An 18396-nucleotide genomic window follows, 5' to 3' on the forward strand; every position below is an offset into this window, starting at 1 on the left:
AGTATTTGAACACCCTGCTATTTTGCAAGTTCTCCCACTTAGAAATCATGGAGGGGTCTGAAATTGTCATCGTAGGTGCATGTCCACTGTGAGAGACATAATCTAAAAAAAAAAAATCCAGAAATCACAATGTATGATTTTTTAACTATTTATTTGTATGATACAGCTGCAAATAAGTATTTGAACACCTGAGAAAATCAATGTTAATATTTGGTACAGTAGCCTTTGTTTGCAATTACAGAGGTCAAACGTTTCCTGTAGTTTTTCACCAGGTTTGCACACACTGCAGGAGGGATTTTGGCCCACTCCTCCACACAGATCTTCTCTAGATCAGTCAGGTTTCTGGGCTGTCGCTGAGAAACACGGAGTTTGAGCTCCCTCCAAAGATTCCCTATTGGGTTTAGGTCTGGAGACTGGTTAGGCCACGCCAGAACCTTGATATGCTTCTTACAGAGCCACTCCTTGGTTATCCTGGCTGTGTGCTTCGGGTCATTGTCATGTTGGAAGACCCAGCCTCGACCCATCTTCAATGCTCTAACTGAGGGAAGGAGGTTGTTCCCCAAAATCTCGCAATACATGGCCCCAGTCATCCTCTCCTTAATACAGTGCAGTCGCCCTGTCCCATGTGCAGAAAAACACCCCCAAAGCATGATGCTACCACCCCCATGCTTCACAGTAGGGATGGTGTTCTTGGGATGGTACTCATCATTCTTCTTCCTCCAAACACGTTTAGTGGAATTATGACCAAAAAGTTTTATTTTGGTCGCATCTGACCACATGACTTTCTCCCATGACTCCTTTGGATCATCCAAATGGTCATTAGCAAACTTAAGACGGGCCTTGACATGTGCCGGTTTAAGCAGGGGAACCTTCCGTGCCATGCATGATTTTAAACCATGACGTCTTAGTGTATTACCAACAGTAACCTTGGAAACGGTGGTCCCAGCTCTTTTCAGGTCATTGACCTGCTCCTCCCGTGTAGTTCTGGGCTGATTTCTCACCTTTCTTAGGATCATTGAGACCCCACGAGGTGAGATCTTGCATGGAGCCCCAGTCCGAGGGAGATTGACAGTCATGTTTAGCTTCTTCCATTTTCTAATGATTGCTCCAACAGTGGACCTTTTTTCACCAAGCTGCTTGGCAATTTCCCCGTAGCCCTTTCCAGCCTTGTGGAGGTGTACAATTTTGTCTCTAGTGTCTTTGGACAGCTCTTTGGTCTTGGCCATGTTAGTAGTTGGATTCTTACTGATTGTATGGGGTGGACAGGTGTCTTTATGCAGCTAACGACCTCAAACAGGTGCATCTAATTTAGGATAATAAATGGAGTGGAGGTGGACATTTTAAAGGCAGACTAACAGGTCTTTGAGGGTCAGAATTCTAGCTGATAGACAGGTGTTCAAATACTTATTTGCAGCTGTATCATACAAATAAATAGTTAAAAAATCATATATTGTGATTTCTGGATTTTTTTTTAGATTATGTCTCTCACAGTGGACATGCACCTACGATGACAATTTCAGACCCCTCCATGATTTCCAAGTGGGAGAACTTGCAAAATAGCAGGGTGTTCAAATACTTATTTTCCTCACTGTATATATATATATAATCTGTGTTAGGTGAGACTATACAAAGATGCCAAAATATGCTCAGACAAATATGACCATCCTATGAGGAAAAGACAAAGTAGTAGATCATTTATCATTTATTTCAAACAAAAAAAACATCAAATTTCAATAACTCAAAAAACTAATTGGTACCAAACAGGTAAGAATAAACATAACAATAACTCAAAAAAAGTAAGTGTTACGTAAGAATAAACAGGGAAGAACAAACAATAATCATAGTTATAAAGTTTACATGCACTTGTGCGCATGTGTGTGTTTGTGTGTGCGTGCACAGGTGGTTGATTGGAACATTACAAAAAAAAGGTAATTGCTTTATTCAATTCTTTGTGTTTGTATGTGTACAACATTGAGAATGTTGTACAGGATCTCCCCTTCATTTGTGTGTAAATGATATGCATTGTGTTGGACCATAAACCATATTAAAAGCACCACATAAACATATAAACAACATTAAAAACTAGATTTTCACCCCAGGGGACTGTAAGACAACATATAAAGCAATATATTAGGATTTCCTAGTCCAATATTAGGATTTCTTGTCCCTGACAAAGATATATCTCAGACTCAGACCTTACTATAATACACTGCACATGCTTTCTTTTGAGCACTGCATGAAGAAGGAACGCCACCATTCATTAATCCATTTTGGCTCGTGCTATTGCCATGTCTTTTTGTAAAAACATTTTGGTCCACACTAAAGCTAGCATTATCATATCCCCTGCCCGAATCACTTTGGCCAACATCAAGGCCATCATTCACATAACCACTTTTGCAGCCTTTTTGCCCCACATTACGGTCAGTGTTATCACAGTCACGTCCATCTTGCTTATTGTTAGCATTCATGCTACAATCTCCATTTTGTCCAGTGCTAGCATATCCACACTTTCTTAGACTCAGCGCAGGTTTGCACTTGTGCCAGTCCCACAGCAGCTTGTTCATGGTGTCCTGGCGACGAACCCCCAACAGTTTGTCTTCTTCGGTATCGGGTTTATCGTCATCATCATCACTATCATCTCCATGTGAATGATCATGGAAGCTTTGAATCTCACCGCTAATATCCTCAAAGTACTGCTTGATACAAACCTTGGCGAAACTTTTGCCATGTTCTGTGCAAGTCTCATCAAACATCTTGCGCTCTGTGTCTACGTAGTGAGACCAGTATTTGGTTTTGAGGAAGGCGGCCTGGTTGAAGCAGGGCCGAATGGCTCTGATCAAAAACGCAACGATTGTGATGATCAACAAGAACAGCCATCCAAAAGCCTGGAACATTTAGAACACAGACAAACAAATATAAATTAATAACAGTGGTATTTCCATCTTAACTAATGATATTTTGGCCTGATTTCACAAACAGGGCTTAGATTAAGCCAGGTTTAGACCTTAGTTCAATTAGGAAATTTAAGTAGCTTTTATAAACGTGCCTTAGAAAAAAAATATTTTCCATCTTTTCCACAGTAACAACATCTGATCACTGCTTTTGATTTTCTGAAGTGTTATCTCGTATCATTGAGATACTATTACAGTTTTATTATTTATTTCATTATTTTTATTTCACTTTATTTTAGTTTGTGTGTTTTCGTCATGCTTATTATTCTTTTTTCTATATCTATAGTCTATATAGTTTTTAATTTTTATTTTATTGCAATTGGCCAAAATAAGTAGGAACTCTCTTTTGGATTATGAGTAGTATGATTTAGATTTGTTTTTAGGATTTAGGACTTTTTTTTTTTACACTTAGACTGTAGACTTCTAGAACTTTTGTGCTCTAAAGGCTATCTGAGTATCTGAGTTCAGACAGCATTGAAAAATGGAAAAAAAAATTTTTTGGAGTCTTACTATTCACCTTATTTTTAACGGAAATACGGACGCAGCCAGTTGACGGTATTTTGTGCGAGACTTCCGGTCAGGCACTTCCGGTAACTGGCGCGCTGATCACTTTTCACCATATCGGTTAATTAAACAAGTGTTCCTAACAACTAACTCATCGTCATGGCTTCGGGGAAGACCGGGATTGTTTGTGCAGTTAGAGGTTGTCATAAACTGATACAAAAGAAAGGTTTACTTGGAGCAGGAGTGTTTTAATCATCGAAATCATTGACATTTTAATCAGGCGCCCTACGACCAGAGACACACTGGCTGCGTGGCGTTTCTGTTGCGTGGCGTTTTACATGTCTTTGCACACCAGTAACGTGTCTGACGCGGCACTGCTAGGTGACATATGATCCTCATTCATTGGTGATTATATTCGACATAATGGGGAGAGAGTTGTGGAAGGCCTTTAATGTTAAACATATATATAGCAGCAAAGACAACGTCGGCAGTATTGACGGCAAAACAGGCTACAGAATATTTCGTTCTGTATTGACAGGTGCAATATTAGAAAATCGATTTTTTTTCATTGCATTTATATCTGCATTTGTCAAAACCTAAAATTTCAAACATCAAAATGTAATTTATTAATATGTATTCATGTAAAATTAAATACAAAGATCTTTTCCTATTCTATTTAGTCTGGAAACGCTTCCAAAACGCTTGCGTGTCGCGTGAAAAATAGGCGTCGATTCTATTTATAGCATGCACGCGTTTTCCGCGCCTGTGAGACGCGCGTGTCACGCAGGCAGTGTGCACGTTCTAACCTGTTAACATGGGAGCCGAAATAAAAACGGACACGCAGTGTGTCGCCGGCCTGAGGAATCCCTTCGCCTGTGGTTAAAAGCTTTACATTTGAAGAAACCATCGAAACGACCGTATGTTTGTTCTTTTCATTTCGTGAGCACCTATAGAAGACCACCCGATACCAGAAAAGTGGCTGGGCTATGAAGTCTCAATAAAAACCATGATAAAAACTCCAAGGAGAAACAAAATCATTATAGTAACCCCTGTATAAAATCTAGTGATCATGGCATAATGGCATGATCATGGCATTTATTTTGTATGATTTACAACTATTTATAGCCATCTACTTATTGCTATCCATCCTATGCTTTGGTTGCATTCTTATGGCATTATTAATACATTTGACATGACAAAATACCTCTATATTAGTCCAGCGTTGGCTCGACTATGTTTAGGGCGGGGCTGAAGGCGCCGGTGAAGTTTTGTCACTCTGCCAGCTAGATGCATGAGTGTTTTCAACCAGGTCCGGTACCCTAACTGAGTGAGGCGGGGCTTTAGTTCTTTGTAGTATTCATCTGCTACGGCATGTGTAACATTTTTCTATCAACTCTGCATAATCCTTCGCGATCGATATGTTATTTAGCCCAGGGAAGCGAGGAAACGGAAGTGCCGCACAAAAACCGGATATTGGACCCATGTTTACTTCCGCGTTCGAAAATAAGGTGGATACTACTGTATTTTGAATTAATATCAAGCTTACAGTGGCAAAATCAGCAATAAGAAGATCAACATACAGTACCTGTGAAATACAGCGTATGTATATGACCGCGGCTTCTCTCGATAGAATGTGTTGGCCATCATATATATGCTTGCATGGAATTTTGGCCAGTGTTCGTATAAGTTCCTCTTGAGACAGTCCATATCCACTTACATTTTTGCCAAACTCAGAAAGTTCCAGGTCCATACTGTAGGCACACAGAAAGCTTTTACCGTCCATTAGAGTCACTGAGATCCAAACCGCTGGAGCGATGAGCGATCGCTGGGATATGGACACACACATGTAGCGCAGGACCTTAGGGTCCTTCCTCCGCTGTCCTATCGGCCTTTTCAACTCCTCCGCCAGCATTGAGACATTGTTGTTCAGTACAAAACCCAAAAGGAAGAACCATATAGGTGGAATAACCAGCATACTGATCCCATAGGAGTAGTTAAATTCAGGGATACAGGGACAGTTGAACTCAAAAGACGTGTAGAGCTGAGCACTAGCCAGGGCCATGACGCCACAGATGCCGTTCATAAAAGACTCTTGGTTGGTCTGGAGGATCTGGGCCATCATACGGAACTTATCCATATTGATATGTTGGTTGGTCTATCCTGATATTAACCTGTGAGAGAAGAAAATGTGTTACTTAAAGATCACCACTGATATTTCACATGCAGAATGTTTTTCATAAAAGCTTTTTTTATAAAATTGGACCCTTAAAGTCAACATGAAACCCAATTTTACTTCCATAAATGGATTTTTTAATTGGGAAAAATATCCATTGAGAATTAATAGAATGTAAAGGACGACTACTGATATTGTTTTTCTTTCAAACACATTTAAGATGTATGTATTTGAATTGCATGTTAAATTTGCATCTATTTGGATTACACAGTTTTAACATACACAAACGAATACACTTTATGTGATGCATTTGTCAGTCATACATACAGTAAATGAAACAGACAAGATTTCAGCACTTTCATGTAGCATTTATTACAACAATTTGCATCTATCTGATTTTATTTAAATAATTATATTTTCAAAATTCAAATGCAGGCCTATTCAAATAGCTTAGAATCAACATAAATCTGTGCTTTGTGAAACAATTAAATGTATTCGGTTAAAAAGTATGAACATGGTTTAAATATGGCTAGCTGTGGAACAAGCATAATATTAAATTAATTTCAAATACATGAGATTGTAAGATATTGAATTTATTCATGATATATAACCTGATTATTGTGCATTTAAAAACTATGTAATCCAAATGGATAGACTTTCTTTATGCAATTCAAATACATAAATCTTAAATTTAGGCCTAATATTTTTTATGAGTGTAATGTGCACTGATGAACTGTACAAGACCACGTAAATAGGGTTACAACACGCTAACTAAATTATTAAAAAAACAGTCTTAAATATAACATTGTATAGCAAAACGTCAGAGTGAGATATAACTACTTACAGAATTCAGCCAAATATTAATCCGTCTCAGTGAACTTCACTGAAAACAATTATAATTCTCCTGTCAGAGAAGAGGGTTAGTGTTATCAGTTTCAGCCCTAATTCTGTCAGTTGAGTAAAGTTGGCAATAAATTCACAGATTCGAACTTCCCGGGTCAATAACTAAACGTTGCTACTACACAAATAACACCTCTTTTTAATTGTAGTAATGTAGACAAGCAGCTACAACCAAATTTTCCTCAAAACGAGCTTTCCCTCGCAGTGGACAAAATACATTGATTTCTATGCGCAAGCGAGACAGATCCGAAGGGACCGTCTGCAAAGTGCAAAACCCGAAAAGCGTTTCTACGAAAACAGTCAATAACTTCACTGTCACACACTATTGTCATCAAATTCAGTTCACACATCGCTGCTGTCCCGATGGTTATACTACAACACTTATTTTGTATAAATATCTTTTTGCATATTTTTTATGATTATTATTTATGAAAAAATAATCAATAACTGCACTGTAATTCACTGTATTGTTGCCAAATTCAGTTCACACATCACTGCTGTCCTGATGGTTATACTACACCACTTATTTAAAAAAAAAGGTTTTAATTGTATATACAATTGTAAATGTTTCTTTTTGATTATTTTTATTATGAAAAATATTCAATAACTTCACTGTAATTCACTGTATTGTTGCCAAATTCAGTTTACACATCACTGGTGTCCTGATGGTTATACTACAAAACTTATTTTGAAAAAAAAAAGTTTTTAATTGTATATAAAATTGTAAATGTATCTTTTTGATGATTTTTATTATGAAAACTATTCAATAACTTCACTGTAATTCACTGTATTGTTGCCAAATTCAGTTTACAAATCACTGATGTCCTGATGGTTATACTACAAAACTTATTTAAAAAAAAAAAGTTTTTAATTGTATATAAAATTGTAAATGTATCTTTTTGATGATTTTTATTATGAAAAATATTCAATATCTTCACTGTAATTCGCTGTATTGTTGCCAAATTCAGTTTACACATCACTGATGTCAAACAATGTCTAGTTTAAAATGAGAATTTCAGACCTTTTCCCAAGATTTGTGATAGGCTGTGTTTGTATTGGCATAATAAATCAACTATTCATAAGTGTAGTGCTAAACATTTGTTTCTAATCATATTAATGCTTGGTTGCTTTATCTGGAATTCTACAAAAAATTTCTCTCTCTCAAAATTATACTGTATATGATCTGTGTGCTTTTCCAAACTGCACAGCAAGTTTAAGTCTGATAAATGGACTTTAGTCAGGGTAGATTCCATATTTTACATGAATTAGAATTAAAGGGGTCATGACATGGATTTTATATATCATTTTAATGTTTCTTGAGGTTCATGTATACAAAGCCCCTAAAAGGGACAAATATGGAATGTGAGGAAAAAATATTTTTCAAAGCTTTTGCGTTCTCTCTCAAAATGTTTGAGTGTCATTCCAAAAGATTTATTTTCCATCAGACCACTGGGGTTATGGAACTTTTTTATTTTTTATCTAGGAATATTTGTTTAATTTATGTTTAAGGTTGCTTGCATTTAGATACCAGATCTGTATTTGTATGTCATTGATATCTCCCACTCCTGAAATAAAGCCATCTTGTTTCATTGTCTTAACACAGATAAAACTTTAATGTAGTTGCATTCAAAAAATACATCAACTCATGTATATAATTTAAGTCTCTGACTTAATCAGGTTTGGAGCAAAAACATTTGACCATCATCAGTGGAATTATTTATTGATTTATTTTGTACAGAATACCACAAAACAGGAATATATTATGCAAAGCGTTCTCCCGCAAACACAACTGTGTTCTCTTGCAAAACTTCAGACAAACACTTAATGTTTAATGTCTCGCTGGCAGTGTTTCAGACAGCTCCATACGTGAACAATGGAGAGGGTCATGGAGTTTTATTTTGAACTTGGACTTAAAGAAATACGGTCACTGCTTAGTTAAAGGAGTTAATTAAAAATGGCAATACATTCACAGATTTGAAAATAATTGAGTTGGGCCAACTTAATTTCGAACAATGTAAATTGAGTTGGGCCAACTTAATTTTGGAAATTTTAAATTCTAAATATTAATTATTGAGTTGGGTCAACTTAATTTAGAACAATTTAAATTGAGTTGGGCCAACTTAATTTAGAACAATTTAAATTGAGTTGGGCCAACTTAATTTTGAACAATTTAAATTGAGTTGGGTCAACTTAATTTTGGAAAATTTAAATTCCAAATATTAATTATTGATTTGGGTCAACTTAATTTAGAACAATTTAAATTGAGTTGGGCCAACTTAATTTTGAACAATTTAAATTCCAAATATTAATTATTGAGTTGGGCCAACTTAATTTCGAACAATGTAAATTGAGTTAGGCCAACTTAATTTTGGAAAATTAAAATTCCAAATCTTAATTATTGAGTTGGGCCAACTTAATTTAGAGCAATTTAAATTCCAAATATTAATTACTGAGTTGGGCCAACTTAATTTCGAACAATGTAAATTGAGTTAGGCCAACTTAATTTTGGAAAATTTAAATTCCAAATATTAATTATTGAGTTGGGCCAACTTAATTTTGAACAATTTAAATTCAAAATATTAATTATTGAGTTGGGTCAACTTAATTTAGAACAGTTTAAATTGAGTTGGGCCAACTTAATTTTGAACAATTTAAATTCAAAATATTAATTATTGAGTTGGACCAACTTAATTTAGAACAATTTAAATTGAGTTGGGCCAACTTAATTTTGAACAATTTAAATTCAAAATATTAATTATTGAGTTGGGTCAACTTAATTTAGAACAGTTTAAATTGAGTTGGGCCAACATAATTTTGAACAATTTAAATTCAAAATATTAATTATTGAGTTGGACCAACTCAATTTTGGAAAATTTAAATTCCAAATATTAATTATTGATTTGGGTCAACTTAATTTAGAACAATTTAAATTGAGTTGGGCCAACTTAATTTTGAACAATTTAAATTCCAAATATTAATTATTGAGTTGGGCCAACTTAATTTTGAACAATTTAAATTCCAAATATTAATTACTGAGTTGGGCCAACTTAATTTCGAACAATGTAAATTGAGTTAGGCCAACTTAATTTTGGAAAATTTAAATTCCAAATATTAATTATTGAGTTAGGCCAACTTAATTTTGGAAAATTTAAATTCCAAATATTAATTATTGAGTTGGGCCAACTTAATTTAGAGCAATTTAAATTCCAAATATTAATTACTGAGTTGGGCCAACTTAATTTCGAACAATGTAAATTGAGTTAGGCCAACTTAATTTTGGAAAATTTAAATTCCAAATATTAATTATTGAGTTGGGCCAACTTAATTTTGAACAATTTAAATTCAAAATATTAATTATTGAGTTGGGTCAACTTAATTTAGAACAGTTTAAATTGAGTTGGGCCAACTTAATTTTGAACAATTTAAATTCAAAATATTAATTATTGAGTTGGACCAACTTAATTTTGGAAAATTTAAATTCCAAATATTAATTATTGAGTTGGGTCAACTTAATTTAGAACAATTTAAATTGAGTTGGGCCAACTTAATTTTGAACAATTTAAATTCAAAATATTAATTATTGAGTTGGGTCAACTTAATTTAGAACAGTTTAAATTGAGTTGGGCCAACATAATTTTGAACAATTTAAATTCAAAATATTAATTATTGAGTTGGACCAACTCAATTTTGGAAAATTTAAATTCCAAATATTAATTATTGATTTGGGTCAACTTAATTTAGAACAATTTAAATTGAGTTGGGCCAACTTAATTTTGAACAATTTAAATTCCAAATATTAATTATTGAGTTGGGCCAACTTAATTTTGAACAATTTAAATTCCAAATATTAATTACTGAGTTGGGCCAACTTAATTTCGAACAATGTAAATTGAGTTAGGCCAACTTAATTTTGGAAAATTTAAATTCCAAATATTAATTATTGAGTTGGGCCAACTTAATTTTGAACAATTTAAATTCAAAATATTAATTATTGAGTTGTGTCAACTTAATTTAGAACAGTTTAAATTGAGTTGGGCCAACTTAATTTTGAACAATTTAAATTCCAAATATTAATTATTGAGTTGGACCAACTTAATTTTGGAAAATTTAAAGTCCAAATATTAATTATTGAGTTGGGTCAACTTAATTTAGAACAATTTAAATTGAGTTGGGCCAACTTAATTTTGAACAATTTAAATTCCAAATATTAATTATTGAGTTGGGCCAACTTAATTTTGGACATTTTAAATTGAGTTGGGTCAACTTAATTTTGAATAATTTAAATTCAAAAAATTAATTATTGAGTTGGGCCAACTTATTTTGGACATTTTAAATTGAGTTGGGCCAACTTAATTTTGAACAATTTAAATTCAAAATATTAATTATTGAGTTGGGCCAACTTAATTTTGGACATTTTAAATTCAAAATATTAATTATTGAGTTGGGTCAACTTAATTTAGAACAATTTAAATTGAGTTGGGCCAACTTAATTTTGAACAATTTAAATTCAAAATATTAATTATTGAGTTGGGTCAACTTAATTTAGAACAATTTAAATTGAGTTGGACCAACTTAATTTTGAACAATTTAAATTCAAAATATTAATTATTGAGTTGGGTCAACTTAATTTTGAACAATTTAAATTCAAAATATTAATTATTGAGTTGGGTCAATGTAAGGGTTCTTCCATTAAATTTTCAGGAGACACTCATGGAGTCAACAAAGTGTAATTTTATTGACTGCAACACTTACTTATTAACAACACTTTGTGCAGAAAAAAAAAAACACTGACTCATATATTGTGCATCAGCACACAACTGAGTTCTGGGTCTCAGATGTTTTCTCAGGGATCCCTCACCCGAACTAACTCAGCCACAGAAAATGAAGACCTTTTAACAAGCTGGACCAAACCATTCTTATGATTACAGGGGTCTCACAAGTTCTCAATTACATCAATCTTAAAGGAGTAAAGAAAGAAAGAAATACATCTATACACAAACTCAAATAAACAAAATAAAAATCACATTTATCATAAAGCCATAATGAAAATACACTTAAACATACACACACAAAACATCTTTTAAACACATTCAAATTAACACACAACCCCCTGAAAACATATTGTCCCAAAATCTACATTTCTCATAATTCCAGACCCGAATATATAAAGGACACCAGGAAAGGGCGCGCTCTTTTAATTGCAAGCCTTTGTTCCATGCTGCAGTCATGGACCCCGGTGGAACCACGGGTAAGATGTACACATTTAAACAGACTTAAATAAAATGTTAAACCCATAGCTTGGTTGTGGTCTCATTTACTCACTAGCGTGCACTCTAGAAATAAATGATTATTGACTTTGTTGCTCATTGGGGTTTACAGCACCAAAGAGACAACATGTGTTTGGGTAAATAACATTTAAAGAAACAAAATAATTGGTAAATAAGCAGACAAAAACATTAATCCTCTAGAACAAACAAAATATTAGTTTCATATTCAAAGTAAACTAGAACCATTCAAATAAGTACATTCAGTGTGGCCTTAGCCATCACAGTCAACTTAATTTAGAACAATTTAAATTGAGTTGGGCCAACTAAATTTTGAACAATTTAAATTCCAAATATTAATTATTGATTCGGGCCAACTTAATTTTGAACAATTTAAATTCAAAATATTAATTATTGAGTTGGGTCAACTTAATTTTGAACAATTTAAATTCTAAATATTAATTATTGAGTTGGGCCAACTTAATTTTGAAAAAATTAAATTCAAAATATGAATTATTGAGTTGGGTCAACTTAATTTTGAACAATTTAAATTCTAAATATGAATTATTGAGTTGGGTCAACTTAATTTTGAACAATTTAAATTCTAAATATTAATTATTGAGTTGGGCCAACTTAATTTTGGACATTTTAAATTCAAAATATTAATTATTGAGTTGGTTCAACTTAATTTAGAACAGTTTAAATTGAGTTGGGCCAACTTAATTTTGAACAATTTAAATTCAAAATATTAATTATTGAGTTGGGTCAACTTTATTTAGAACAATTTAAATTGAGTTGGACCAACTTAATTTTGAACAATTTAAATTCAAAATATTAATTATTGAGTTGGGTCAACTTAATTTTGAACAATTTAAATTCAAAATATTAATTATTGAGTTGGGCCAACTTAATTTTGGACATTTTAAATTCAAAATATTAATTATTGAGTTGGGTCAACTTAATTTAGAACAATTTAAATTGAGTTGGGCCAACTTAATTTTGAACAATTTAAATTCAAAATATTAATTATTGAGTTGGGTCAACTTAATTTAGAACAATTTAAATTGAGTTGGACCAACTTAATTTTGAACAATTTAAATTCAAAATATTAATTATTGAGTTGGGTCAACTTAATTTTGAACAATTTAAATTCAAAATATTAATTATTGAGTTGGGTCAATGTAAGGGTTCTTCCATTAAATTTTCAGGAGACACTCATGGAGTCAACAAAGTGTAATTTTATTGACCGCAACACTTACTTATTAACAACACTTTGTGCAAAAAAAAAAAAACACTGACTCATATATTGTGCATCAGCACACAACTGAGTTCTGGGTCTCAGATGTTTTCTCAGGGATCCCTCACCCGAACTAACTCAGCCACAGAAAATGAAGCCCTTTTAACAAGCTGGACCAAACCATTCTTATGATTACAGGGGTCTCACAAGTTCTCAATTACATCAAACTTAAAGGGGGAAAGAAAGAAATACATCTATACACAAACTCAAATAAACAAAATAAAAATCACATTTATCATAAAGCCATAATGAAAATACACTTAAACATACACACACAAAACATCTCTTAAACACATTCAAATTAACACACAACCCCCTGAAAACATATTGTCCCAAAATCTACATTTCTCATAATTCCAGACCCGAATATATAAAGGACACCAGAAAAGGGCGCGCTCTTTTAATTGCAAGCCTTTGTTCCATGCTGCAGTCATGGACCCCGGTGGAACCACGGGTAAGATGTACACATTTAAACAGACTTAAATAAAATGTTAAACCCATAGCTTGGTTGTGGTCTCATTTACTCACTAGCGTGCACTCTAGAAATAAATGATTATTGACTTTGTTGCTCATTGGGGTTTACAGCACCAAAGAGACAACATGTGTTTGGGTAAATAACATTTAAAGAAACAAAATAATTGGTAAATAAGCAGACAAAAACATTAATCCTCTAGAACAAACAAAATATTAGTTTCATATTCAAAGTAAACTAGAACCATTCAAATAAGTACATTCAGTGTGGCCTTAGCCATCACAGTCAACTTAATTTAGAACAATTTAAATTGAGTTGGGCCAGCTTAATTTTGAACAATTTAAATTCCAAATATTAATTATTGATTCGGGCCAACTTAATTTTGAACAATTTAAATTCCAAATATTAATTATTGAGTTGGGTCAACTTAATTTTGAACAATTTAAATTCTAAATATTAATTATTGAGTTGGGCCAACTTAATTTTGAACAATTTAAATTTAAAATATGAATTACTGAGTTGAGTCAACTTAATTTTGAACAATTTAAATTCTAAATATTAATTATTGAGTTGGGCCAACTTAATTTTGGACATTTTAAATTCAAAATATTAATTATTGAATTGGGTCAACTTAATTTAGAACAGTTTAAATTGAGTTGGGCCAACTTAATTTTGAACAATTTAAATTCAAAATATTAATTATTGAGTTGGGTCAACTTTATTTAGAACAATTTAAATTGAGTTGGACCAACTTAATTTTGAACAATTTAAATTCAAAATATTAATTATTGAGTTGGGTCAACTTAATTTTGAACAATTTAAATTCAAAATATTAATTATTGAGTTGGGCCAACTTAATTTTGGACATTTTAAATTCAAAATATTAATTATTGAGTTGGGTCAACTTAATTTAGAACAATTTAAATTGAGTTGGGCCAACATAATTTTGAACAATTTAAATTCAAAATATTAATTATTGAGTTGGGTCAACTTAATTTAGAACAATTTAAATTGAGTTGGACCAACTTAATTTTGAACAATTTAAATTCAAAATATTAATTATTGAGTTGGGTCAACTTAATTTTGAACAATTTAAATTCAAAATATTAATTATTGAGTTGGGTCAATGTAAGGGTTCTTCCATTAAATTTTCAGGAGACACTCATGGAGTCAACAAAGTGTAATTTTATTGACCGCAACAGTTATTAACAACACTTTGTGCAAAAAAAAAAAACACTGACTCATATATTGTGCATCAGCACACAACTGAGTTCTGGATCTCAGATGTTTTCTCAGGGATCCCTCACCCGAACTAACTCAGCCACAGAAAATGAAGCCCTTTTAACAAGCTGGACCAAACCATTCTTATGATTACAGGGGTCTCACAAGTTCTCAATTACATCAAACTTAAAGGGGGAAAGAAAGAAATACATCTATACACAAACTCAAATAAACAAAATAAAAATCACATTTATCATAAAGCCATAATGAAAATCCACTTAAACATACACACACAAAACATCTTTTAAACACATTCAAATTAACACACAACCCCCTGAAAACATATTGTCCCAAAATCTACATTTCTCATAATTCCAGACCTGAATATATAAAGGACACCAGGAAAGGGCACGCTCTTTTAATTGCAAGCCTTTGTTCCATGCTGCAGTCATGGACCCCGGTGGAACCACAGGTAAGATGTACACATTTAAACAGACTTAAATAAAATGTTAAACCCATAGCTTGGTTGTGGTCTCATTTACTCACTAGCGTGCACTCTAGAAATAAATGATTATTGACTTTGTTGCTCATTGGGGTTTACAGCACCAAAGAGACAACATGTGTTTGGGTAAATAACATTTAAAGAAACAAAATAATTGGTAAATAAGCAGACAAAAACATTAATCCTCTAGAACAAACAAAATATTAGTTTCATATTCAAAGTAAACTAGAACCATTCAAATAAGTACATTCAGTGTGGCCTTAGCCATCACAGTCAACTTAATTTAGAACAATTTAAATTGAAATGGGCCAACTTAATTTTGAACAATTTAAATTCCAAATATTAATTATTGATTCGGGCCAACTTAATTTTGAACAATTTAAATTCAAAATATTAATTATTGAGTTGGGTCAACTTAATTTTGAACAATTTAAATTCTAAATATTAATTATTGAGTTGGGCCAACTTAATTTTGAAAAATTTAAATTCAAAATATGAATTACTGAGTTGAGTCAACTTAATTTTGAACAATTTAAATTCTAAATATTAATTATTGAGTTGGGCCAACTTAATTTTGGACATTTTAAATTCAAAATATTAATTATTGAGTTGGGTCAACTTAATTTAGAACAGTTTAAATTGAGTTGGGCCAACTTAATTTTGAACAATTTAAATTCAAAATATTAATTATTGAGTTGGGTCAACTTAATTTTGAACAATTTAAATTCAAAATATTAATTATTGAGTTGGGCCAACTTAATTTTGGACATTTTAAATTCAAAATATTAATTATTGAGTTGGGTCAACTTAATTTAGAACAATTTAAATTGAGTTGGGCCAACTTAATTTTGAACAATTTAAATTCAAAATATTAATTATTGAGTTGGGTCAACTTAATTTAGAACAATTTAAATTGAGTTGGACCAACTTAATTTTGAACAATTTAAATTCAAAATATTAATTATTGAGTTGGGTCAACTTAATTTTGAACAATTTAAATTCAAAATATTAATTATTGAGTTGGGTCAACTTAATTTTGAACAATTTAAATTCTAAATATTAATTATTGAGTTGGGCCAACTTAATTTTGAACAATTTAAATTCAAAATATGAATTACTGAGTTGAGTCAACTTAATTTTGAACAATTTAAATTCTAAATATTAATTATTGAGTTGGGCCAACTTAATTTTGGACATTTTAAATTCAAAATATTAATTATTGAGTTGGGTCAACTTAATTTAGAACAGTTTAAATTGAGTTGGGCCAACTTAATTTTGAACAATTTAAATTCAAAATATTAATTATTGAGTTGGGTCAACTTTATTTAGAACAATTTAAATTGAGCTGGACCAACTTAATTTTGAACAATTTAAATTCAAAATATTAATTATTGAGTTGGGTCAACTTAATTTTGAACAATTTAAATTCCAAATATTAATTATTAAGTTGGGCCAACTTAATTTTGGACATTTTAAATTCAAAATATTAATTATTGAGTTGGGTCAACTTAATTTAGAACAATTTAAATTGAGTTGGGCCAACTTAATTTTGAACAATTTAAATTCAAAATATTAATTATTGAGTTGGGTCAACTTAATTTAGAACAATTTAAATTGAGTTGGACCAACTTAATTTTGAACAATTTAAATTCAAAATATTAATTATTGAGTTGGGTCAACTTAATTTTGAACAATTTAAATTCAAAATATTAATTATTGAGTTGGGTCAATGTAAGGGTTCTTCCATTAAATTTTCAGGAGACACTCATGGAGTCAACAAAGTGTAATTTTATTGACCGCAACACTTACTTATTAACAACACTTTGTGCAGAAAAAAAAACACTGACTCATATATTGTGCATCAGCACACAACTGAGTTCTGGGTCTCAGATGTTTTCTCAGGGATCCCTCACCCGAACTAACTCAGCCACAGAAAATGAAGACCTTTTAACAAGCTGGACCAAACCATTCTTATGATTACAGGGGTCTCACAAGTTCTCAATGACATCAATCTTAAAGGGGGAAAGAAAGAAATACATCTATACACAAACTCAAATAAACAAAATAAAAATCACATTTATCATAAAGCCATAATGAAAATACACTTAAACATACACACACAAAACATCTTTTAAACACATTCAAATTAACACACAACCCCCTGAAAACATATTGTCCCAAAATCTACATTTCTCATAATTCCAGACCTGAATATATAAAGGACACCAGGAAAGGGCGCGCTCTTTTAATTGCAAGCCTTTGTTCCATGCTGCAGTCAAGGACCCCGGTGGAACCACGGGTAAGATGTACACATTTAAACAGACTTAAATAAAATGTTAAACCCATAGCTTGGTTGTGGTCTCATTTACTCACTAGCGTGCACTCTAGAAATAAATGATTATTGACTTTGTTGCTCATTGGGGTTTACAGCACCAAAGAGACAACATGTGTTTGGGTAAATAACATTTAAAGAAACAAAATAATTGGTAAATAAGCAGACAAAAACATTAATCCTCTAGAACAAACAAAATATTAGTTTCATATTCAAAGTAAACTAGAACCATTCAAATAAGTACATTCAGTGTGGCCTTAGCCATCACAGTCAACTTAATTTAGAACAATTTAAATTGAGTTGGGCCAACTTAATTTTGAACAATTTAAATTCCAAATATTAATTATTGATTCGGGCCAACTTAATTTTGAACAATTTAAATTCAAAATATTAATTATTGAGTTGGGTCAACTTAATTTTGAACAATTTAAATTCTAAATATTAATTATTGAGTTGGGCCAACTTAATTTTGAACAATTTAAATTCAAAATATGAATTACTGAGTTGAGTCAACTTAATTTTGAACAATTTAAATTCTAAATATTAATTATTGAGTTGGGCCAACTTAATTTTGGACATTTTAAATTCAAAATATTAATTATTGAGTTGGGTCAACTTAATTTAGAACAGTTTAAATTGAGTTGGGCCAACTTAATTTTGAACAATTTAAATTCAAAATATTAATTATTGAGTTGGGTCAACTTTATTTAGAACAATTTAAATTCAAAATATTAATTATTGAGTTGGGCCAACTTAATTTTGGACATTTTAAATTCAAAA

The 18396-nt window shown here is 31.8% G+C and overlaps 1 protein-coding gene across 1 annotated transcript; it reads right to left on the minus strand.

Moving 5' to 3' along the window:
- Positions 1-2189: 2189 nt before the first annotated feature.
- On the minus strand, positions 2190-5592 carry calhm1b (calcium homeostasis modulator 1b; the record flags this gene model as incomplete). Its single annotated transcript, XM_081360893.1, has 2 exons — positions 2190-2885; positions 5041-5592. The coding sequence occupies 2 exons, from the start codon at positions 5590-5592 to the stop codon at positions 2190-2192; spliced, it is 1248 nt and encodes a 415-aa protein (XP_081217019.1).
- Positions 5593-18396: the final 12804 nt, after the last annotated feature.

The sequence above is a fragment of the Scardinius erythrophthalmus genome (genome assembly GCF_964197995.2).
Source record: "Scardinius erythrophthalmus genome assembly, chromosome: 3".
NCBI lineage: Eukaryota > Metazoa > Chordata > Actinopteri > Cypriniformes > Leuciscidae > Scardinius > Scardinius erythrophthalmus.